Source organism: Pundamilia nyererei, unplaced genomic scaffold (genome assembly GCF_000239375.1).
Source record: "Pundamilia nyererei isolate P.nyererei 1_Seehausen unplaced genomic scaffold, PunNye1.0 scaffold00351, whole genome shotgun sequence".
Taxonomy (NCBI): Eukaryota; Metazoa; Chordata; class Actinopteri; order Cichliformes; family Cichlidae; genus Pundamilia; species Pundamilia nyererei.
Window position 1 is genome coordinate 221366 of NW_005187752.1, and position 26376 is coordinate 247741.

At 44.8% G+C, this 26376-nt stretch overlaps 1 protein-coding gene across 4 annotated transcripts in view; it reads left to right on the top strand.

Annotated features, from left to right (window-relative positions):
- prkcz (protein kinase C, zeta) overlaps positions 1–26376 on the top strand; it is a 97151-nt gene that overhangs the window by 47093 nt on the left and 23682 nt on the right. For all 4 annotated transcript variants that reach the window (XM_005752291.1, XM_005752290.1, XM_005752292.1 and 1 more), the window contains 10 exons: positions 617–702; positions 11178–11309; positions 13061–13151; positions 14071–14123; positions 14252–14446; positions 17937–18034; positions 20433–20519; positions 23102–23237; positions 23353–23440; positions 23867–23986. In XM_005752291.1, coding sequence (XP_005752348.1) covers positions 617–702; positions 11178–11309; positions 13061–13151; positions 14071–14123; positions 14252–14446; positions 17937–18034; positions 20433–20519; positions 23102–23237; positions 23353–23440; positions 23867–23986 — 1086 coding nt within the window. The remainder of the gene's footprint in view (positions 1–616; positions 703–11177; positions 11310–13060; positions 13152–14070; positions 14124–14251; positions 14447–17936; positions 18035–20432; positions 20520–23101; positions 23238–23352; positions 23441–23866; positions 23987–26376) is intronic.

Consider the following 26376-nt stretch of genomic DNA (forward strand, 5'->3'; position numbering starts at 1 on the left):
GCAATGTGATGAAATAATCCTGCAGAGAATAAACACAAACAGAAGTCTTTATAGTGCTTCTTCATTCCATTCAATGAGCCTGATAATATTAATGACAGTGTGTCTGATAGGATTGTTTCAGACGGTCACACTATTGATGAGCCCAGGAAAGCCTTTGTAATAATGTTAAATATTGTTTCCAACAGCAGCAGCTCTCACACATCTAAATGAAGCAGCAGTTTATTTTTAGCTGACTGCACGGTCCTCTTATAAATAGCTCCACCGTCACAGTGTCGTCTGAATAAAAGGAATTATAAGGTACTGATGAGTTTATTCATCGGGTAAAACAAGCAGTGATGGAGGTGCTGAGGGAGAAACATGAAGGGAGGAGATTGAAGAGTGGTGAGGGAGGGAGTGGAGAAGGCAGAGCAGTGTGAGCTTTTACTGCTGTAGAGAAACCCGATGCTGATGTTCCTCCCTCGCTCAAACTCTGATGTTGTGCATGAAACCTGGACCTTTACCTCACTTTTTACCTGATTGTATCACTTTTTTCTTTTATCTTAGCTCCCCCTCCATCCCTCTCTCAATTAGTCCCTCATCATGCTACAGCTCTACAACCGTTTCCTCTCTCTCCTAGAATCAATCTACCGACGGGGGGCCAGAAGATGGAGGAAGCTCTACCGAGTGAACGGACATCTCTTCCAGGCCAAACGCTTTAACAGGGTGAGTGTCCTCAGGTCTTACTAATGCTCACTGGCACCTGAGGAGAACACGGGGTAACGGCTGCACTCTGGCTCGCTCAGGGTCATTCGAGCCACTGGAGATATATAATGTTAACCGTTGCTGTAGCCGTGCGTATGAACATCTGCACTGTGCCAGCCTGGACTTGCAACATATGAAGCAAGTAAGAGGCGACAGATGTGTGTGTGTAGTTGCAGCTGGTAGAGCATCCGTTAGCAGCTTTGCCTTATCTGAAAGAAGTATATTAGATTGTTTTGGTCACCAAATACTGACACTGGTGTTTGTGCTGCTGTATTTTTGGCCTCATGTGTCCAAAGAGCGTCCAGACGGGTCAGGCTGTGTTCAGGTGTGTTTAACCCTGAGCGTTACAGGGTGTGACGTACACACCTGAATGACAGCACCTAGCTGAAGCAGACACAGTAAGGACCGCTAACTACTGAAGTTAGTGGTGTTAGTGCAAGATGCTGCTGAGCGATGTGTCAGGAGGGTGAATATAGGCTCTGACCTGGACTGTCTATTACTGTGAAAATAAAAGGTTTAGTTGGGGAAACTGTTACTTTGTGGTAATTATTTATAAATATCATAATTTAGTGTGTTACACTGGTATGTTTGTGTCATAAACATCCTGCATTTAAACGATGACAGGTAACCCAGTAACCTCACAGCTAAGCTGTTTGAACACTGGTGCATAATTCACGGTGTCCTCGTTGTGGCTGGTTCCCTCATCTCAGCTCAGACCTGGAAACAAGTGGGTGTCTCTGTGTGGGATAGTTTTCCATTTGATGTTGCCTCAGCGAACATGATGATGAATGAGGCCAGCCCTGTGGTTCAGAGGATGATATTTGGTGTTCCTGTGTCAGGACAATATGCCCATGATCATGGAAATGTAAACACCCTCCAATCAGTGCACACAGTTTCACAGACAGAGCTGTGTGCTTGTTTTCCTGGTTTGTAATCCAGCTTGGAGTGAGATGGTCTTAATGTGCGGACCAGAAAGTGGATAAGCTGAGTGCAGGCAGCGTGCTGGCTCAGCACTATGGCTCTCGGGGTTAGTATTACTGATGCACTCTGCCTTATTCAATGAAGAAATAAACTGTATGCAGGTATACACTATAGTGACATACAACAACTATCATCACAGTGAGAGAGCTGCTGTTCGCTTCATGCTGCTGTCGTGTACAGTTTCACTGCTGCCTATACAAATAAGACCAGTTTTCATCTTAAAATACCAAATATGTAGGAGAAAGTGTAATCCCTGCCTTGATTATGTTGATTATGTTCCCATTCAGGACCTTTAATATTTGCACTGAGGTCCTAAGAATGACATAAAGGTGTAGGACTTGCTACACAGTGTACAGAAGCTTTAACAGGACCAGTTGCCCAGAGTCTCCGGGACTAATGCATCTTACCCTAATAGGAACTGCTGAGGAGGCGGGGAGATGCACCCAGCCCTTACTGCCTATGTGCAGATGCCTGCACACCTCTGATGACCCACTCACTGAGCAGCTCTGATAGTTAGGTATAATATAGAACAAGAACAACCCATCTTTTTTAAAAGTGAATATCCACGATTTAGATTTTATATTTAGACAGGATATTTCCATCCATCCATCCGTCCATCTTCATCCACTTTATCCGAGGCCGGGTCGCGGGCGCAGCAGCCTAACCAAAGAGGCCCAGACCTCCCTCTCCCCAGCCACCTCCTCCAGCTTATCCGGGGGAATACCAAGGCGTTCCCAGGCCAGCCGAGAGATATAATCTCTCCAGCATGTCCTGGGTCTGCCCCGGGGCCTCCTCCCGATGGGACATGCCTGGAACACCTCACCCAGGAGGCGCCCAGGGGGCATCCTTGTCAGATGCCCGAACCACCTCAGCTGGCTCCTTTCGATGTGGAGCAGCAGCTGCTCTACTTTGAGCCCCTCCCGGATGGCCGAACTTCTCACCCTATCTCTAAGGGAGAGGCCAGCCACCCTTCGGAGGAAGCTCATTTCTGCCGCTTGTACCCGCGATCTCGTTCTTTCGGTCACTACCCACAGCTCGTGGCCATAGGTGAGGGTAGGGACGTAGATCGACCGGTAAATTGAGAGCTTCGCTTTTACACTCAGCTCCCTCTTCACCACGACGGACCGGTACAGCGTCCGCATTACTGCAGCTGCAGCCCCAATCCGTCTGTCGATCTCCGGCTCCCTTCTCCCATCACTCGCGAACAAGACCCCGAGATACTTGAACTCCTCCACTTGGGGCAGGAACTCATCCCTGACCCGGAGTGGGCACTCCACCCTTTTCCGGCTGAGAACCATGGCCTCAGATTTGGAGGTGCTGATCCTCATTCCCGCTGCTTCACACTCTGCTGCGAACCGTTCCAGTGCGAGCTGGAGGCCCCCACCCGATGAAGCCAACAGAACCACATCATCTACAAAAATCAGAGATTCTGAGGCCACCAAAGCGAAAGCCCTCCGCCACTTGGCTGCGCCTAGAAATCCTGTCCATAAAAATTATGAACAGAACCGGAGACAAAGGGCAGCCCTGGCGGAGCCCATCACCCACCGGGAACGAGTCCGACTTATTCCCGGCAATGCGAACCAAGCTCTTGCAACGGTTGTATAGGGATCGAATGGCCCGTAGCAATGGGCCAGACACCCCATACTCCCGCAACACCTCCCACAGGACACCCCGAGGGACACGGTCGAATGCCTTCTCCAAGTCCACAAAACACATGTAGACTGGTTGGGCAAACTCCCATGCACCCTCAAGTATCCTCGAGAGGATAAAGAGCTGGTCCAGTGTTCCGCGACAGGACGAAAACCGCATTGTTCCTCCTGTATCCGAGGTTCAACTAGCGGACGAACTCTCCTTTCCAGCACCCTGGCATAGACTTTCCCAGGGAGGCTGAGGAGTGTGATCCCCCTGTAGTTGGAACACACTCTCCGGTCCCCCTTCTTAAAGATGGGGACCACCACCCCGGTCTGCCAGTCCACAGGTACTGCCCCTGATCTCCACGCAACAGGATATTTATTGAATTAATTTGGCGGTGCTTTCATGAAGGTGTGAAAGCACCTCATGAAAGCACGGGGTGGCTGTAGCTCAGGTAGTAGAGCGGGTTTGATCCCAGTCTGCTCCAGTCTGCATGCCAAATATCCTTTGGCAAGATACTATACCGAGTGTGTCTGAGTATCGGAGTGTGAACGTGTATGAATGTTAGTTAGGTAGCACTGAAAACCCAGACAAGTGCTTGTGTGAATGGATGTGATTGGGTGAATGAACAAGTTGTATAAAGTGCTTTGAGTGCTCAGAGTAGAAAAGCGCTGTGTAAGACCCGGTCCCTTTACCATTTACCAAAAAATGGGCCCAAGTGTAAATTTGTGAGGCAAACTTGGCAGAACCTTTATATCCAAAACAGTGGCAAAACAAAGTTCAACATCCAAGGGAAACACTGGGAATTCCAGGAATACACTGAGGAAACCCCGTAGGTAACAGACTAGGAACAACAGATGAGGAACACAGCGTGCTGACACAGGGAAGGAGAAACAGTACGACGGGATCTAAACCCTGGGACCCAGACTCACCACAGAGACGGAACAAACAAACTCAAAACAAAACAAACTCTAAGAACTGTAAATGAATTTGACACTGCACAACTACCACTGGTTTAGGAGAGGATGAGCAGAGACAGGTCTCCTGCCTGGCTGCATAGAATGAAAAGCAGATGTGGAACACTCCCCTAAACCCCTCACATCTACCACCATAGCAGAGTGACGTGGGAGGAAATATTCCATCCACGGTCGTTTCCTGTCGTAATCCTGCTGAACTTTCTCCAAGATAGCCCAGTGTTCACCACAGCTGAACACTCAGCTGCTAACAGCCTGACAGCGGTCTTTTCTCCACAGGGGGCGTCATCTGCCTGCATTTCTAGCTTTATCTTATACTCAAGTGCTTCTGGCATTACTCTGGCAGTGGTGTATAAAAGCTCACTGGTTTCCATGGTGGTGATAGTGGGGATATGGTGCAGAGGTCTTCCAGAGACCATCCAGGACAGAATTCCAGGATGTAAGATAAAAGCTGGTAGGATGTAGACTGAGAGGCACAATCAGGTGGGTGGGATAGTGTACAGGTGGTTTCATCAGATTCCTGGCACAAATCTCTCGATCCATTCCCCCCATCTCTGGACCAGAGGTGGTTCCACCTTAGGTAGGCGAGCAGCAGCCGTGCTCCCATTCTTCACTACAGCCAGTGTCACAATGACCAGTTAACCTGACATGTGTGTCTTTCACTGTGAGAGGAAGCTGGTGTACCCCCAGAGAACCCACACAGCTGTGAAGATGGGAGCATACAGAACCCACACTACACCAAGTCACGTTTACTTCTATCACAGCTTTAATCTAAAATGCTTTCAGTGACTCCACAGCTCTTACAGGTAATACCCATCCTGCCACGGTGACACGATTAAACCTTTATTAGAAGCCAAACATTACGCTGCACACATGTATTCACCAGCTGCCCACTGCTTGTCACCACTCAAGTCTTTTCCACATGTGGTAAATCAGTTTGATTGGACAGCATATTGAAAGCATCAGCCTGAGCTGTTCTGTGAGCTCGGCTTGTCATGGCTTCCAAAGGCTGAACACACGAGGCAGTGAGACACACAGCTTCACATTCCTAGTTTTACTGAACCTTCATGGGCTTTGTGGTGCATATTAATCAGGCATTTAACTAATTTAGCATACAAAGACTGTGCAGCTGTGGCATGTAAGGAGTGTTGTGTATAGATATTTAGATTTATAGATTGGGGCACATTAGGAAATGTACATCAAGTCAGGAGATGTTCCTGCTGTTTCCTTCATGAATTCATAACAGCAGGCGCCTGAATTGTTAAACAGCTGGCTCTCAGACTGGGACTTGTGTGACTGTTGCTATGCCAGCTCCCAGGATTCTGGTTGGTTACTGTGTTGTCCTCAGCATATAAATAAGAGCTGAGGAGAAGTAGGCCAAATTTCTCCTCCTTTCTCTCACTCTCTCTCTTTACATCTGCGTCCCTCCCTCTCCGTCTGATGTTTTCAGAGGCAAAGCTGCTCTCTGGCTCTCTCCCCTCTGACATCGTGGGCTGTCTTTAGCTCCTGTTTCCCATGTGATGAGGACGGCGTTGGAGGATGACTGACAGCGTCCTCTCATGGAACAAAATCCACACAAGCAAACACAAAACATGCTAGCTCAAACGTGAGAGGAGCATGTTTGTGACTGCTGGTTACAGATGTGTAAACCGAATCAGATGAAGTATATTATATTGTATCTTTAGCTTTCTAGCCTGGTCTTTTTCCCACAGTGACGTCAGTTACACTGGGCGTAATGAGGAGTGGGACAGAGAGTTGTTCATGGTTGACCTTTGTATCCTCAGTGAACAGCATCCATATACAGGACCTGCAGGTGTTGGGCACTGGGCTTAAAACAAAGCCATTTTCAGGCAGACACAGGTTTGCCACATGTATTCACTCATCTGCCTTCACATGCATATGAACTTGAGTCACACCCCATTGTTAATCCATAGGGTTTCATATATGATGGTGGCCCAACCTTGGCAGCTATAACAGTTTCATCTCGTCTGGGAATGTTGAAGCTTTTGGAGTGTTTATGGGATTTTTGAGTGTTCTTCCAGAATCTGTGCGGTCAGACACAGCACACACGAGTGTCTCGCAGTCGCTGCTCTGATTCATCCCAAAGGTGGATGAGATCTTGGGTTGAGGTCACGACTCTGTGCAGGCCAGTCAGCTCAGTCATGTCTTTATGGAGCTGCTTTGTGCACTGGTGTGCAGTCTTAGAGGCCATCCCCAAACTGTTCCCACGAAATTGGAAACATGAAGTCGTCCCAGATGTCTTGGTATGCTGAAGCATTTCTTTAAAGGAAACTGCTGACACACAACCCCACACGAAAATACCTCCTACACCAAACCTAAAACCTGGCACATGTAGTCAGATCAGCACCGTTCTCATGGCAACCGTCAAACTCATATTCACCCATCGAATTGCCAGATGGAGAAGTAGCTCAGGAGGTAGAGCAGGTCATACAGTGATCGGAGGTTGGGGGTTCGAGTCCTGTCTCCCTTGGGTTAGTAAGCACTTAAAGCCATAGAAGGAAGTGGATGGGTGAATGTAGCATGTTGTATTGAGGTGCTTTGAGCTCTCTGGGAGAGTAGAAAAGTGTTTTGTAAGAATCAGACCAGTTCCCATTTGTTACTCTGTGCTTCTGCCAGCGGAAATGCATGTGAGGCTTTGCTTTGAGCTCGGTGGTGTAAGGCTTGGATGGAGCTGCTCAGCCATGAAGCTGTTCTTCAGCTAATATGAAGGTCACGACCTCTGCATCCTTGGACCCCACTCTGTGGTTTTACGTGCCATATCACTGTCGCTGAGTTGCTGTCATTCCCAATCACTTCCTCTTTGTTATAATACCTCTAACAGTTTTGGAGTGTTTAGTAGTGAGGAAACTTTCTGACTGGACTGTTTGCACACGTGGCATCCTGTAACTGTACCATGCTGGAGTTCAGTACAGTAGTAAGGATGGTGGTTTCTGGGGCACATTATATTCTGTAAATGATGCTTTGCTGTTGTAACGGCCTGATTCTGTGCAGGTGTTATCAGTTATTTTGCTCTGATGAGTTTTCTTAAAAGCAAAGCAGACAGCACATCATTTCTCAGCAATATTAGGCCCGTCAGTGTGCGGGCACTCGCACGATCTGTACCACTGCCTGCTGGGATCAATCGATAAAGCGCCTTCTGCTCCTTAATCTGAAGCTGCAGGCAGCTGCAGGACTTTGGACCTCCATGTGACAAGCACAGCTCTGAGAGATGCTTCTCCCCTGTGCTGGTTTCTATCCCAGCTTATTCTGACTGGTTTATTACATGTTCTTAAAAGCTGGTGACCTCTCTGAGTCTTGGAAACACCAAATGCTGCCACGTAGATGACAAGAATACACACGAGTCATCATAAACATTGCTGATCATCACATTAACAGTGGCAGAGGCCAAGGTGTGGTTTGCAGAGTCAGTATGTTGGAGAAGAGTGGTGTGCACTAATACACCACTCACTGTCCTCTAATGTCCTGGAGCCTGACACTGCAGGGTTCCCCGTACAGCCACATGTATGTGCTCTGCAGCAGCGCAGAGCAGTGAGATCCAGCTAAGTCAGGGACAGCGTTTGGGGTGAGCCGTTCTGATGCACCAGAGAAACTAGAGCAACTTTAGTCAGTTTTACAGTGTTTCACTGTTCTGTCTCAAGGAGACTGCGTGTATTATCATGTACAGACGTGTACGTACACTCATCATGGCCATGTAATATTTAATCATTTAACCAGTGTAAATATGGGTCAGTTTTTTTGGTATTTTTATGCTGATGTCAGTCAAGGGCTGATATCCAGTCAGCGTACAGGTGCATCTGTACCTGTGATTATTCTCATGTTGGTGTTTGTATCATCCAAAAAAATCCTAAAAAGAACCAGAAGCTTAGATTTACATCGCTGTCAGGCTGGGTGTGGGTGAAAGTTTGCACTTTAACTCTGTTTAGTGTTCGAGGAAAAGGACTTGAAGTCTTTGCTGAAGCATTTCCATGGTAATAGAGTACTGACTGGGACTTTGTTCTTTACAATGATCTCAGTACAGCCGAGCACACACTCTGCATCTCAAGTGTTCACTTCCCAGGGAGACGGTTTGGTGACAGCCTGCCCAGAGACACCGAGCAGCTTTGGTACAACTACACAGAAAGGACTCCACACCAAGTCATGTAACAGAGTAAACTTACAATAAGCCTTGGCCTGGCCGAGGACACGAGGAGGAAGGACGAGTCTGAGTTAGAGACACGTACATAAAGGGTGAGGCTGAGGTTGTGCAGTCCAGTTAGAAATCTATCGTATTAATAACATTACAAATCCATATTTTCAGCATGAAGTAGTGTCTGTGACCCTACAGGAACTCGGCTGAAATAAAACTCGGGGCTAACTCCATGGCTAATGGTGACTAGCCAGCAGTCCAGCATTGGACCAACACCATGCTTAAGCACCTCCTACCAGAACAAACCATAGAAACATTAACTCACATTAACTCGTGAAAGCAAAAAGAAGATACTATAATTATCATTTTAAAAATCATGGTAATTAGTAAATATATAAAATATCCAACCACTTAAAAATACACACTACTGCTCAAAAGTTTAAGAAAACCCCAAATTTTCCAGTTTTTTATTGAAAGTGATGCAGTTTATTGTCTCATTGCACTCTGAAATGAAAGCATAGCACAAATAAGTAATTGGAGTTAAAAAAGAAATCATGGAATCAGTTTATAGACCAAAGTGTATTCTAACCTTTGACCCATCAGAGTAGCCTTCTTTGGCAGATATAACAGCTGAAGACAGTCGTGGCTTCTTTCTACAATAGAAATCAAATATTCTCCCATATCTGTAGCAGAAGTTCCCATAAACGTGGACCTTGTAGGCTGCTTTGCTTTCACTCTTCTGTCCAGTTCAAACCAGCTCGATGGGGTTTAAGTCTGGAGACTGTGCTGGACACTCCGTGTTTTCAAGCTCACCACCTTGTTCTTTGTTCCTGAGGTAGTACTGGCACAGCTTGGATCTATGTTTTGGGTCTTTATGTTGCTGTAGGATGAAGCCTTGACCAACTAGGCTCATACCAGAGGGTCCTGCATGGTGCTGCATAATGCTGTGGTTTTGGTTCAGGGAGCCTCTCACTCTGTACAAGTCCCCAGCAAACAGCCCCAGACCATCACACTTCCTCCTCCATGTTTGACGGTTGACACCACACACTGTGGAACCATCCTTTACCTACTCGACCACAAAGATCCTGTGTGATGAACACAAGATTTCAAATGTTGATCCATCAGTCCATAATACCTTCTTCCAGTCTTCAGCAGTCCAATGGTGGTGTTTCACGGCCCAGCCAAGCCTCTTTGTCTTATTCTGACGTCTGGCTTTCTTGCTGCAACTCATCCTGTCAAACCTGCAGCTCAAAGTCTTCTCTTCACAGCTGAAACTGAGACTTTCTTACGACGACCACTATTAAGCTGCTTGAAGCTGTTGTCCTGTGAGCCGCCCATCACACAGCTGTTAACTCTCAGAAACTTGTCCTCTGAGTCGTGTCTTTGGGTCTACAGACCTCTTCCTGTCAGTTTGTTTCTGAGCCTTTGGATGCTGAAGGAAACTAAACTCACTGACACCTTGACTTTCTTTGCAGTTTCTCTGTAGGACAGACCGACATTTATACGTGTTATGATGGTCTGTCTCTCTTCCATTGTTAATCACCTTTTTCTCACACACTCACACACGCAGCATTTGAAACATTAGTATTAGATACATGTTGTCACACTTCCATGTTTCAGATTATCAAACAAATATTAACATTAGACAAACAGGAATAAACACAAACTGCAGTTTTTACACCTCAGCCATAAAAAGGTGTGATGTCATCACCCTCCTGGGTTGGCGGTGATGACATGTCTAAGGCTACGTTCACACTGCAGGAAAAAGCGCATCAAATTCGACTTTTTTTGACCCTATGCGACCCATATCCGATCATGGTATGACAGTGTGAACAGCACACATCCGATATTTTCAAATCCAATCTGGGTCACTTTCGTATGTGGTACTGAATCCGATACATATCTGATGTTTTAGAAAGCGAGGCTGTGTGAATGGTCATGTCGCATTAAATCCGTCTTTTACGTCACCGACACAAGACAGACGGCAATTATCAGCGCTGGAGAAGATATCGTGAACGCTTCCTGGCCATCCGGTGAAACTGTTGGGAAGACAACGTTGGAGAAACATGAACATTTTATTTGTACTGTATAATCTGCAGATTCTGACAGAAATCTGCAACTATCCTTTGAAGCACTGCTCCTCTCTAAAACAGCAATAAGGATGATTATTAGGCCAAATGTAAATAACAAAATAACTTTATAACTTAAAGTAAAATTGGGAAACGTAAAGTCCAAAACAAGTCTTTATATTAAGGGCCATCAGTCAAACAATACTGTTGGTCTGGGTGTAAACAGAGCGCGTTGTGTGTGACATCTTTTGCCCATGCGGGCCGCTTTGAGGGTTCACACTAGAGCGCGTTTGCTGTCACATTTTATTTGTAGTGTGAACGAGCAGACAGCACAGTCTCCCTCTTGTTGTTTATGAAGACAGAGTTCTATTGTTGAAAATGTCTTTTGATTTTCTCTGTTATAAATGAACGATGTGTATTTATTCTGTCGTGATAATAATTGTATTAAAATAAATACTGATTACAAACGTGGATGTTTGCAGCTGTGTTTGTGCTATTCAGCCATAAAGGCTAACTATGAAAATCAGACTCCTCATTTAAACGATGAAGAGTCTCATTGTCCGTCCTGTAGTGGCAAAGTTTGACTTTGACATATATGTTCTGCTAAAAAGGGTGCATGTTTTTGTCTTACAGAAAGCCTACTGTGCCCACTGTAGTGACAGGATATGGGGGCTGGGCAGTCAGGGCTACAAGTGTATCACCTGCAAACTGCTGGTCCATAAGCGCTGTCACAGACTCATCCCTCAGACCTGCCAAAGGCTTATGGTGAGTATGTGATTATGCCCATTAAATTGCACAGAGGCTCCTGTTGTCTGCATGGATCATTGTGAAAGCTTTTTCCCTCCCTGGACAAAGAACCGTTCAAAGAAACCATCAAAAGCCCAGAATTACCATGACACTCATATCAGTGAGGGGTGTGTGTAAACTGTGGACATGCAAAGAATAATCTTTAACCTTAGGTGCACTCAGTGATTGACCCTTCTTTGGTCATAGGTGGATAGAGAGCAGCTCTTACACTGGCCCTGTTGTTTAATCTCTTTAATTTGTTAGCAGTAGGCTAATAATGTAGAGCAAAAGTTAGCTAGTCAGTGTTACTGATGGGACTAATTATGTTCTCAAGCTGTTGTCAAACATTAAGGTGGAGGCCATGGCAGGGATTGTTGAACAGCTACTGCATCAAAGTCCCTCCCAACCAATCAGATTGCACTATTTGGGAACATTCAATCTCCTTTCCCATCAGAGTGAACACAGTGTCAGACCAACGCTGGAAACAGTGTAACAAGTAGTTGTTTTAAGTATCAGGTTAATATGTTAGAGCTCTCAAACTCTATATGTTAAACTGAAGTTTGACTCTCTCAGGGTTAATTCATTACCCGGAGTCATTCTGAGTCAGTCAGCTCTCAGTGTAAATAAAGTGAGTGAAACTGAAACCTCTTGCTTTGGGCTCAGCATACTGTGCTAATCTTGCTTCACAGTAGCACCTTTCAGGCCTCAGCATCAAGTGGAACCACACAGGTTCTGCACAGGAGCAACAACAAAACACAGCAGAACAGTTTGTCACAAATGTCTTTAAAATGTACTTGTGTTTGGTGTGTGTGCTGCTTTACATGAGATTCAAAGATCAAGTAGTGATGTCTTATCTTATCAGTGAAGCAGTTTATAAATAAACTGCGATATACGGGGCGATCGTGGCTCAAGAGTTGGGAGTTCACCTTGTAATCGGAAGGTTGCCGGTTCGAGCCCCGGCTCGGACAGTCTCGGTCGTTGTGTCCTTGGGCAAGACACTTCACCCGTTGCCTACTGGTGGTGGTCAGAGGGCCCGGTGGCGCCAGTGTCCGGCAGCCTCGCCTCTGTCAGTGCGCCCCAGGGTGGCTGTGGCTACAATGTAGCTTGCCATCACCAGTGTGTGAATGTGTGTGTGACTGGGTGGATGACTGGATATGTAAAGCGCTTTGGGGTCCTCAGGGACTAGTAAAAGCGCTATATAAATACAGGCCATTTACCATTTACCATAAAAAGGAATTAAAATGGTTTTGAAACAGCTGAGAAACAACAAGCTAGTCTTTCAAACAAGTCTTTCTTCAAAGACCAGCAATATAGTGATATCCTAACTGATACAAAACAAGGACGGCGTGACCACAGACCAGTGTGCTCCACGTAGTCAATCCATTAGAGCGCTATGCAAGCTTCTGGCCAAACAGAAAGATCCAAAATTTTGACCCCAATCACCCAAATCCTGAGCAGAAAATCAATGCAGTCAATGGAGTATGTGCTCCGCGACTGTGCTGCTATCTTCACTGCCTTTTTTCCTGGATAAGATTAAATCCCTTTTCTGGAGAAACCCCCACACTTCATTAGAGCAGCAACATTTCTGCCCATGAGCTGAAATACAGACCTCGCCCTGAGCGTAAACATGAGCCATCATCCACTCGTCCAGGACTGCACAGCCATGACGGGATATCTGATAGGGCATGTTGCAAAGAAATGCAGGTGAATATCTGAAATCTTTTATTCAGGATCCAGTCATGCCATCACAGAAGCCCCCTTCAGATGCCCAGAGTGCCGAGGTGGACCTTCCACTGGATGACACAGAGGACACAGATGGGAGTAAGATGCATTTCTTTTATATGCCACTGAGTTACCTAAGAAAGCTAATCGTTGTATGAGTGCAGGTTTCTTTGAGACCCAGATGAAAAAGGGAAACTCTGAACTCTGCTGCATTTTTATGAGACATAAGTCAGCAGAGAGCATGACGGGATCCTGGACACAGCATCCAAACCCAGTCCATGCACGTCTAGAAACTGTGGACTACATGTCCCAGTCTGACTGCATTCATGTCCTGGACTGTTTGGACTCTAACACATAGGACATTTAACACTTTTCACACTTTCTGATGTCTTCTGTGGTCCTTCGTAGGCGGTGAACTGACCGTTGGGTGGGCCCTAAGAAATGTTACAATAAAATACAATAGAGTGTAATTTTGTTTGAAATGACTACAAATATTTATCATAAGAATGCATTTGAGTTTGTCTCAGAGTAACTGTGATATCTGTGGATAAACAGGGTGACAACATCTCTTTGAAAGTACACAAACTCTTTTAAATTTGAGAGTGAATAAAAAATAAAGAAGAGTGCTGTTCTCTACAGAGATGTGCACCACTACACCAGTTTCTTTAGTGTTTCCTTAAACGACAGCTACTTGTACAATTTATAACTGAGGAGCCCTCAGTGGCCCCCGCTGTCATTTTACGAGTCCCCAAAGAAATGAGTACCAGAGTGGCTGCTTGGACCAGTGGGCCTGGTCTCTTGACTTCTCATTCGCTGTCATCACTTATGTAACTCTAAGATGCTTATGTGTAAACTTGTGCCCATGAGATGCTCTGGGGCCCCTTGTGGATTAGCCTAGTTTGGTAAGAACAGGGGTCTTTATTTTGTGTGCTCTGCCTCCCTCTGCTGGTTGAGGGAAAGAAAGCATTTGCGACAGTCTCCAGATGGTCATAGTTTGGTGTGGATCTGTGTTTTGCAGTACCGTTTTTACCACACAACTGTGCAGTGAATAAAGCAGAAGACGAGACAGAGGTAAGACCGACTCATTAAGGATAATACGCTGATAATGTAAAAGCTGCCCATCCCTTTGAAAATGACTGTGTGATCATTCTTCTACATAAACTATGCTATTGATGCTATTCTGACCTCTGCCCCTGTAGGATATCAAAGCAGTAGTTGATGGCATCGATGGCATTAAGATATCCCAGGGACTGGCTCTCGGGCTGGCTGACTTTGACCTGATTCGAGTAATAGGACGAGGCAGCTATGCCAAAGTTCTGCTGGTGCGGCTAAAGAAGAACGAGCAGATGTACGCCATGAAGGTGGTGAAAAAGGAGCTGGTCCATGACGACGAGGTGAGAGCACCCGGAGAAACTGTGACTGTAGTACTTAAACCCCTAGAACCACATGAGTACTCGTTAGCAGTAATAGGTTTCTTGTAGCTGGTCACCAGGTTTGCACACATGTCAGGAGGGATTTTAGCACACTCCTCTCTATAGAAACTCTCGAAATCCTGCCGCTTGGCAGCGTGAAGCTTCACCTCCCTCCACAGGTTTTTAATTAAGAATTAATGTCTGGAATCTGGCTAAGCCAATACATGACCTTAGTGCGCGTTTCCTTTAGACACTTCTTTGTTGTTAGAAGACCCATCCATGACCCGTCCTGAGTGTCCAGTGGAGGTCACGGCTCCATCCAAAGCATAATATTTCCACCTGTGTGCTTGAGGGTGGGGTTGGTGTTCTTTGGTTCATACTCAGCACTTCTCTTCCCTCCAAAACACTGCAGGGTGGGTTGATGCCAAAAACCTCATTTCTTTGTTTCATCTGTCCGCAGCATTCTCTCCTGAGCTTTCTCTGAATCATTGAGATCTTCACTGACAAATGTAAGATGACACGTGCCTTCTTCTGAAGGTTGACTTTGCTGCAGGACTTCAGTTCATGGCTGTGTGTTGTGTTACCAGTGGTGTTCTTGGTGACCTGGTTTTAGCATGGGGGGTCTAGCCAAGACCCTTACTGGATACTGGGTGGAAATCAAACTTGCGACTCCTGCTCCAAAGGTGTGTAGTCTTACTACTACCCTATCCAGCTGCATTCCAGCCTTAAGGAGGCTGACATTGGTTGACATTTGTTGGTCTTCCCATGGGTTTCTGTGGACAGGTGTGCTTTGTAAACAGTAGTTGTATTATATGTAGTGCACAGCTGGTCTGTGAGAGCCTGAATCCTCGGTTTATTGTAGAGGATCAAATATTGTATAAAATATATGCTTTACAACAATAGGTTTCTTGTGCAGCATCCCACTGACAGGCCTGAATTTACAATGTGACCACCGTGTGTTATACAGAAGACTGAGTTAGTGATTGAAAACATCAGAATTAGTGTTTCTCACTGACTTCTGTACTATTCAGAATCAGAATCAGAATACTTTATTAATCCCGAAGGAAATTAGGGTTAGTTAGTTTTACAACAGGCAACGCACCCCCTGCTGGACATTGGAGAGAATGCAGGATTTATACTGCTGTGAGTTTTCAGAACTGGAGGCTTCATCCATCTTCATTGTGTTGTAACAGTCCAGAACAACTGACTGAAAACATTAACCACCACAGCTGCAAGCGTAAAAGAAAAACAAGAGAAGGAAAACTACAAACATTAAACACTGAAGGTTTCAAAGATTTCTAAGCACAAAGACTGAGAAGTGTAATGTTTGCCTTCAGGAGGGGATATAACTCTATAAATCAGCCTACGTGGGGACAGCTGTTGCTGTTTTCCTTTTGAAATGCTTTGGAACAGATTTGGTAGACATTAGTAAATTCTTGTATAAAAGTGTGTAAACAGCAGCTTCAGCACCCAGTGATTTCCACTGAAGTCCACATACACAGATGATGTCAGGATCTGTGATGTTGGCACATCCCAGCCACGGACCGCTTTTTTCTGTCTTACATGTAGGGTTGAACTGGATCAGTGGTGGACAGCAGGACACATTTCATTGAGAATGTGGGGAATTTTCAATACTTCTGTTTATATTTTCTCGAATACTCAGAGGGCAGCTGGTTTTGCACGCTGTCTGTTTCATTGTTTTGACCTTGCATGGAGACAGCAGGGCTCTGGAGAGATTTAGGAGCACTAGACTATGTAACAGGTCAATATTCAGAGGAGAGTGGAGGGTAAAAGTTGGAAGTGAAGGGTGACGAGGAAACAGTGGGGAGGTATGAAAATATGAGAATCGGGATTGGCTAAAGGAAGGGAATGGAACTGAGCCAGACACTGGAAGGAAATGGAACAAAGAAGGGGAAATTTGCAGTGGAGGTGGCACAGAGCTGCTGAGGAGGAAGAAGTGAGTGGGTGACTGAAAGCAGCAGATGAAATCCGGGTATAACATCCTCTTTGCAGGGATGAATAACCAGATGAACATGAAGTCTGCATAAATAATGTTCCACAGGCAAAAACATGTTATATTCATAGAAACAGAAGCATTACAAGAGCCAAAGTGTCGTTTCGTTTTCCACGAGTGATGCCCACACCTGCAGCTTTCTTTGAAAGTGTCTCTGACACAGTCTGTCTGCATGGTACGTTAGCAGTACTGACAGCTCCCTGTCCTCCAGGACTGATCATAACCTTAGAAACAACACGTGACTTTTGTGGGTGGATTGTGGATACAATAAGACTCAGTGACTTTGAAATACTTTGAGTCAGCTCTGTTTTCTGTGTTACTCTGATTTCACTTCTTGCTCTCGACTCGTCTGGCTTGCTGGTCTGATAACTCAAAGCTTAGCTTAAGTTAACAGACTCTGATCACGTTCTTTAGACTCTGTGACTTCTCTGCCTCAAAAGTCATCAGGTAGTCCTAGAACATCGTAGCTGAAACATATGTTAAAAGAAAGACAGAGAGAGAGATTGGTAAGGAGGTGAGATAGGCCTGAATAAAGAAAGCCTACTGACTGTGCTGTGGTTGTGTGATGAAAGTCCACTAGATGGCAATATTGCTCAACATATAGGCTGAGGACCAGCGTCCTATAACTACAGCATCGTCCATCATCTGACCAGCTCACGTTGTCCCACATGGACACGTTTTATTCCATGACAAAGTTTCACTTTCTGTACAAACAACAATCCACGCACAGCAGGAAGGTGATTCCACTGAGAGTCAAATAGTCTGAAATGTCAGATGTTTTACTATGACTTATTTTGCATAATAATAATAATAATAATAATAATAATAATGGCTGGATGCAGTAATGACTTGACCAAAAGGAATTTTGTATCACGGCACAGTGTACACACACCTGATCACAGTTTAATGATGCTTTAACTCCAGATTCAGAGTCCTCGCTGCAGGCAAAGCACTGACCAGCATCCATGACATCCTGGGTACTCTGAAGGACTTCTGGGAGTTGGAGTGCTTTCAGCTGTTATTTTGTGACACCTGATTTAGAAAGGCGATTCAGTATAAAGGGTTGGATACGATGAGATGCTGATGTCACAAAATAATGTCAAATTTTGCAGCAAACACTGTAGATTGCATACCTGTAATAACGTCACTTACTATTGGCAGTATTTTAGTCCAAAATTACAAACTGTAGATAAAAGATGGACTTTGGGAAGTGAATGTAGGCCACTGTGGTTCAAGTGCCTTAAACCTGCCATCGTGTTAAAGGACAATAGAGAGCTCTTCTGTTTCCCGAGTTCATGGCTTGCACTCCATTAATCTCCCATTCTGTGTGTGAGGGCTGTTCAAACCAGTGACACCAGTGACCTGATGTATCTCCATCGATCTGTCTGAGAAAGCCTACTGACAAACCGATTGTTCCCACATTATCTGTCTCATGCTGTGTCTGTCTCATCTCTGCAGGATATTGACTGGGTGCAGACAGAGAAGCATGTTTTTGAGCAGGCCTCGACCAATCCCTTCTTAGTCGGCCTCCACTCCTGTTTCCAGACAGAAAGTCGGTAAGAGGATAAAGCTGACACTGTGAGCGCTGTCGGGTACAGTGCTTTTCACTAAATACTCCTTTGACGATGGCCCGTTCTTACCTCAGTCTGCTGAAGTAAGCTTAACGTCTAACTACACAGATTCAAAGTATATGTTCCAGCATACAGACACATATTTAGTCGTACGTCTTCCTACATGCGCACATTAGCTGTAAACTGTGGCTCACGGCTGTGAAGTATAAAAATGAGCTTTGAGCCGTTGTTTAAAACAAAGCACAGATTCAGGCGACCTGACAAACAGATGAAGGCTGTTCCTGAGTAGCTCCACACGTATCTGAAGACAGGTTGACAGTTTTCCAGAAGCTCCTCCCTTTTTTAACTTTGCGTAGTGAAGCCTTCAAACTGCTTTCTGGGCCTCTGTGCTTTCTTACTAAACACTATGTTGTGGGTCGTTAGGGTTGTGTCACAGCAACAATGCCGCTGCACTCTGACACTGATTCAACTCTGTGTGATCTGTGCAGCGTCCAGCTCAAGGCAGCCCTGGAGCTCCATCATGCACCGAGGTCAAAGTTCAAATGAGTTGTAGTTTGTGTCACTAGGTTTACATTGTGTGTCTAAATTTACTGAATTGAAAGAGATTAGACATTGTGGTGTGTTTTCACAGTGAGGTCATTGTTGTAGTTGGGAAATAACCACGGCTCAGATTTGTAATGTGCTCCATTCAATGGTTCTGCAGATCTATTAAAACCTGTTCATGATGTGAGGACTAAAGGTACTGTTCACACTCAGGACTTTACTGTTTTCCTCAAACAGTGCTGAACCCAGCAGGGCTGCACCCATAACAGCCCTTCATAAAGATCACATGACCAACAGCTGACACATCAAACAGCTGAACTTTTTTTTTACTTTACTATTGTTTTTGTTATGATTTGTAATAAACACTGACAACTTCCCCAAAAGTTCAAAATCTATATAAGGACATTTTCATACATTCAATTTATTTATACATCACAACAACAGTCGCCTCAAGGTGCTTTATATTGTAAGGTAGATCCTACAATAATACATACAGAGAAAAACCCAACAATCACATGACCCCCTATGAGCAAGCACTTTGGCGACAGTGGGAAGGAAAAACTCCCTTTTAACAGGAAGAAACCTCCGGCAGAACTAGGCTCAGGGAGGGGCGGGGCCATCTGCTGTGATTGGTTGGGGTGAGAGAAGGAAGACAGGATAAAGACATGCATACAACATGCAGTGTCACATTTGTCCTCCACAGTATCATCTTAATAACACTTTAGGTGTTATTACATAAACCAAGCTGAATGACTTGCTCATCCAACCATTTCCACATAGTCTCCTTTGTGGAGCAACACCCCTCCAGGCACCACCTGCAGCTGTACTATATTTCCTCCACTCTTTTAAAACAGTGACTGTCCATCATGAATTTTTCGGTGGGGAAGAGGAGGAAAAGACAGGCAGCCAGGTGAAGAGGGGCTGTGCTGGAAACACGTGGTTACGATGTAACATGCACATGCTGTGGAACTGCTCAGGTCGTTTGTGTCTCACCTCTAAACCTCGTGCACATATGAAGAGATTCACTCGTTGTGCATTGCTTTAATCGACAGTTGGTCACCAGAGGATAGCCCAGGCTTCGGTTGCCTAGGCAACCCACTAATGTGTTTTCTACTCCCTCTTATTATTGGCTCACATTTCAGTCGCTTCAATCGCTCGACTCCCATTTGTGAAAAGTTTATGTCAGGATCCACCCACGTCGTATTTCCAGCATCTTAATACTATCACGATACTACCTTAATACTATCACAATACTACCTTAATACTATCACAATACTACCTTAATACTGTCACAATACTACCATACTACTGTCACAATACTACCATACTACTGTCACAATACTACCATACTACTGTCACAATACTACCTTAATACTATCACAATACTACCATACTACTGTCACAATACTACCTTAATACTATCACAATACTACCATACTACTGTCACAATACTACCTTGATACTATCACAATACTACCTTAATACTACCACAATACTACCTTGATACTATCACAATACTACCTTAATACTACCACAATACTACCTTAATACTACCTTAATACTGTCATAATACTACCTTAATACTGTCACAATACTACCTTAATACTATCATAATACTACCTTAATACTATCACAATACTACCATAATACTATCATAATACAATAATATTTTATTATTGATTAAATAACATCAAACGGGGCTTTTGAGTCAAGGTGCATGTTTTCTTTTGATATAATGAAGACCAGCAAGAAATGCTCTTTTTTTAAAAATTTGCATAATGTTCATATTGAGAGTATTTGATGTAACGTCTGTTCATAAATGTTCTCGCTCTGTTTCCAGGTTATTTCTAGTGATCGAGTATGTGAACGGTGGGGATTTGATGTTTCATATGCAACGACAAAGGAAGCTCCCGGAAGAGCACGCAAGGTAAACCTCCAGATGTACGCCAGCTTCCAGGCATTATCCACATAAAATATGGTCCCTGTCCACAATGTGAGAATCTTTAGAGGGTACATGATGTTTAGGTGTACTCCCACATGTGCATTATGAACAGGTCGCATGTTTGAATGAAGACTGAGCAGCAGCTGAGGTGGTAAATGAGGCCTCTGTGATAGCAGGATGACACTGAAGTGGGTACACTTGATTTTGGTTACACTGACATGACACAGAAAACCCATTTGTACAATTGTGAACAATTTTGGGGTAAACGACTTCCAGAAGGGTCAAACCATTGTATCTGCATCCCTGGAGCGGAGCAAGTTCAGGGACAGCATAACCTATATTTTCACGTAGCCTCAGTTTACACGCAGGAAATCATGAGGGCTGCTCTGGCGATACAGCCATGTGTACGTGCAGCATTGGGCCGGTTCAACGCACGGCTGTGCAGAGCGGGCAGACTCATGTTCAGCTGTTTTTGTGAAAAGTGTTGTGAGTATTAGACGTCAGAGCCCTCAGGTAGCAGCTGCATGCCTGAACCACACCAGATCAGCGGTTTTCAGGACGGTCTACAGATTCATACTGGGTGTGTCTTCTTTTAAACACATATGTTTGAAGATATGCTTCATAGGATGCTTTAACAGATCTCAACACTTTTACCCTCCTTTTAAAATATAATGAGCACCCATAATTCATTGTGGCTGTCTACTCGCAGGGCGCTCCAGCTGCGTCTCTGATAAATAGCGGATCAAAGGCTGTGTAATTTACAGAGGCACCGTTGGACCCCTATCAGCTCATGCAATCTGGATTGTGGAGGCAGTGGCTGTATATATGCAAAGCAGCATGTTAATTACTCATAATGATGGTACATATTCATGAGCAGCGCTCTTAGAGAGAGAGCCCTGCCACATTCCCCCACACCGTGGGGGAGGCGGGCTGGTGGGCAGGGGATTGTGCTGCTGATAGGCCATAGCTTCCATCAGTCTGATGGCAACAAAGAAACAACAGCGTACAATGGAGGCTGTCACCGTGAAAATGTGGGGGAGCGACGTGGGATTTCTCCACTGCAGTCTTTTGCCTCAGTGTTTCACAGATTTATAGCAGCAGACAGTGAGAGGCTTGTCAGGTTTAATGAAGGCTTATCTCCTAGAGACAGAATACACACAACCTACACATGGAGAGAAAACATTTGACTGACTCACCGAAGAAGCACTCCAAGTACATCTAATGATGGCCCAAACTACAAAGGCTTTATAGACTAGCTGTCATAACAATAGCCATAGTAGAAGAAGAAATGTTTGGCACGAGGAACATGGTCTCTTTAATGTCTGTTACTTTGTGTGGACCCAGGAGTCAAAGCTTATCAGAGTATTGCAGGTGCTTTGACACAAGCTGACCTGTTAGGAGCCGTGGCCTCAGAGAGGAGTGATGGTACTGACAGACCTCCGTCTGACAGGGAATAAACTACACCTGTGAAGTGGGCCTTCATGTACACACAGCTGGAGACACGGCCACTACACAGTGGCTTTGCTTTTGCATGAAACGCACACACACTTTGCAAATGTGACGCACAAATTGAGTTACGTCCCAGTCCAGGGTGTCCTCTCACCCAGTGACAGCTATCAGTAGTAAACAGTAGTGTTTACAAAGCCCACTGTAACACGCCTGGAGGTGTTATCGATGGCTTCTTTAGATTTCTAAGAACTCTGGCAGCAGCTGAGTAAATTATATGCAAGGAACGAGGACAGAGGCCACGTGGGGACGTCCTTCTCTGGGAACTGTAAACTGTACTTATCTGTCCCAGGCTCTGTTTGGAGCATGACACCAACATTTAGCCAGAGCTATAAAAAGCAGTTTTCATTAGTTCTATAAGACAAACAAAGAGTCCTGCAGCAGATGCTGAGTCCCACTGACGTGCACAGCTGTTGGGAGGACATGTCTTACATTTCTGCAGAGGTGAACACTGCCTGCTGCAGATTTGAACCTGCTGGACTTTTGTTGGTCTTTCAGCTTTTTAAAGTTTCAACCAAAACTAATGAGTGTTTGTGTCTTCAAGGCCAAATCTTCACAATTCCTACATTATAAGAAAAAAGGAGAACAATAAAAATCCCAACAACTAATCAGAAACAGGAAGAGAAACAGTCATTTAGTCAGGTTAGATATAGCACCGCAGGCATTAGTGCACTGAGGGCCGTTTTGCATTGACCTGGCCCCAAAACACACACAGGTTAGAAATCTAACAACCTTCCTGCTGCGTCTATTATTTTTGTATAGTAAATGTGTGGATGCTATCAGGCTTTGGAGAGCGTTTACATGCGCCCTCCAACCCCGTGGTTCACTTAAGTCTGTTCTTATGGCTGTAGCACGGGTAGCTTCTGTAAATGTAACACAAACGCTCGACAGCATCACAAGCAGATGCTGGAGAACGATTCTGAACGATTGAGACGAGTCACTCTTAGTCACGGTCTGTAAACATCGATTTGCGTTGTCACTAAATCCATGCAGCTGTGCAGGAAGGATTTGAACATGTTCTCATGTGCGAGTGGAAATGTTCACCTCTCATCTCGTCACAGATTCTATGCTGCTGAAATCTGCATCGCTTTGAACTTCCTACATGAAAAGGGCATCATCTACCGTGATCTGAAGCTGGACAACGTGCTCTTGGACCACGAGGGACACATCAAGCTCACAGACTACGGCATGTGCAAGGTAACAGAGTGCGGGCAGCTGTAGCATTATCAATAATGCATTAGGTCAGTATTGACTGGAAGGTCTAGCGCGCTCTTGTTGATCTCTCCAAACGCTGCTGTCTTCTACTTCTTAGGAGGGGATCAGACCAGGTGATACCACCAGTACTTTCTGTGGCACTCCAAACTACATAGCGCCTGAGATCCTGAGAGGAGAAGACTATGGTGAGTACAGGAGCAGTGTAAAGGGTTACACTTTGACAGTCCTACTAAATCAAGCCATTCACAGACCATTACAAACTAATATGTGCTGCCTAACAACATTTCATGTTACACATGTGAATGTGTTTAATTGGTCCAAATGTGCTCCTGTGCTACCTTATTAAGTAACATCATAAAAACATATATGTATGTATATGATACAGCAGTAACTCCTGCATGTGTGACATTTTCTGTGTGTCTTTAAATCTCTTTCTAACGTTAGCCGTAGCCTGTCCACACTGCAGTATGTCGTGTTGTGTGTCTGTACATGTGCGGAGCCATGTAGTGTACCAAACACCACAGAGACCTGACCTCTGTTCTCAGCCCTGGTTTGTAGCTTATTGATCACATGTCACATCCAGTCTGAATGTGATGTCATGTTCCTCCCAGGCTTCAGCGTGGACTGGTGGGCTTTGGGCGTGCTGATGTTTGAGATGATGGCTGGAAGGTCCCCGTTCGACATCATCACTGACAATCCTGACATGAACACAGAGGAGTACCTCTTTCAGGGTGAGCCAGACCAATGATCAATACTGACTGTTAGACTCAAGCCTGTTGTTTAAGGAGATATCACTGATCATCATCAATAATGACTCAGTCTACAGATTACAGGGAGCTTTTACAGGTCGAGGAAATCTAATCTGCACTTTGGCTTTTTGAATTCTTTCGACTTAATGACTCCAAAATAAAAAAGGGCTGGGTGAGTTTGAATATTATAATATAGTGAAATGAACAGGATTGATGCCCTGCTGCAAACATGTGCACTGATGTGTGTGAACGACCCACACAGAGAGCCATTGTTGTGGTTTCAGCTCTCCTCTTATGTTCGCCGCTGTGTCGTAGCCCGGAGCCGGCTCTCTCCGTGGCTTCCTCCACTGATACAGGCCAGAGACCACGCCCCTTACACAACGTGTGCAATCACACTGAGGCTACTGTAGAGGTTCATGAGCATGTTTGCTAACACGTTGTGTCATAATCAGGAGGTGTAAATCTGATGGACGGCGGTTACTTTTAAAGCGTCATGAAACAAAACGAGCGGGGGTGCAGTTTTATCTGAAAATGAAGATCTCATCATCTGTTAGAAGAAAATGAGTAAGGTGCACATCCTGTTCATTGGTAAAAGTCAGGGCACACGAGAGCTTCCTCCTGTAGCTGCTCACAGTCATTTACAGTTTGAGTCTAAATCTGCAGCTTTTTGTTTTGACGTCCGTTAAACTCCATTCTAAATCATTTCTAACTGAAACTGTGTGGGGGAAGAAGATCTATATGTTTCTATCAAGCTGTGCTCAAACTGGCACTGGGTAACAAATCAAAACCAGTGCAGCACACACAAAACACCAAGAGAAGCTGCAGTCAGACATGTTTTCATGCAGTTTAGATGCAAATGATAGAACTGCATTCATGTTAAAGTAATCTTCCATCCATCATAATCTTATTTACAGTGTTTCAGGTTGTGATTTTTATCTCTTAAAGAGGTGTTAGTTACTTCCCTCCGATGCTCACACCTGATTGCATTTCTCTTCCTATAAGGATAAGGATGCACAAATTCAGCCTTTCCAAGCGGAACAAAAGGATTAGCATTCAGAGAGCGACATCCTTCTATACATCACAGTGTCATCATCCAGCAGTGCAGTAAAGCTGTAGCAAACACACATTCCCGACAGAGTAAACAACAAGTTCTTTGCACGTTTTCAGACGTGTGAGTCCTCATTTTACATATATATGTATATGTGTATATATTTATATATATATATCTCACTACATCGTAAACCTGTTCCTCACACTGGTACCTGCTCACATTCTCAGCATCACGTTGCTGCTTTCACTCTTCTTCATGGCCTGCAGCATGTTTGCAGTGCTCATTAGTAGAACTGAAGTACACACAATGACAGCACTCAGAATACCCACTGCTTGTTACTGAACTGTGCACAACTTAAACTTTTGTGCGTAATGAAGCGATCCACAGTCAGTCTGGTCATTAATCTTCGCATGCAGACAGAGCAGAGTGCTTCATCATGGTGGAGTTTTAGCAGATCTTTACAGTGTCCCAGATCTTAAACTCAGTGACAAGTAGAAGAAGTAGAAGTCAGCAGAAAATAACCTTGGTGTGATCACATGTTTATAATAGAGAAACGTCAGGAACTTCTACTTGCATGTGTTTCCTCGAGCCATATGGTCTCTTTACATAGCACGAAGCCACCCAGACTGTCCTCTGTGACAGAAATTCCTCCATACTACACATTGTGTCAAAGGAGCAGAGTGCGGCACCACAGCTAGCATCTGTCACCGTCCTCCTGGCGGCCTTAACGGTACAGCAGCAGGTTCCTGGATCAATGCCTGCCAATGGAAACCAACCCTTCACTATAGGAGCTCCCAGCCATATGCCGCCGAGCTAGACTGAGCCAGGCCTTACTCTGGGTATCTGTGCACCTCATGCTAACCCTGGAGCTTTAGATAGACACTCAGAAACATTTGATTCAGGAATCAGCCACAAGGCTGTATTCACAGCTAACATGTACAAGAACTGAATGTAATGGTTAAATCTAAACCTCAGACACGTGGTACGTAAAGCTTGCTCTTTACTTTTAAAGCTGAAGTGAAAATAAAATGGGCTAATACAGCAGACTATCTGTCTGTTAAAACTGGCCAATAGCAGCCACCCCCCATGTCAGTTTGGCTCCAGCTGGCATTCATCAGCCGTCTCAACTCACTGTTTTCTAGCAATATCTGAAATTTCTTCAGCTGAACCAACGCAGACAACAGAGAGAATTTACTGGGCTTTCTCCTTTACACTGAAAGGAGGCGTCATGGTTTAAGACTGGCTTCAGAAAGACAACTGTGTATACCAACAGGATAGCAACTGTGTGTGTGTGTGTGTGTGTGTGTGTGTGTGTGTGTGT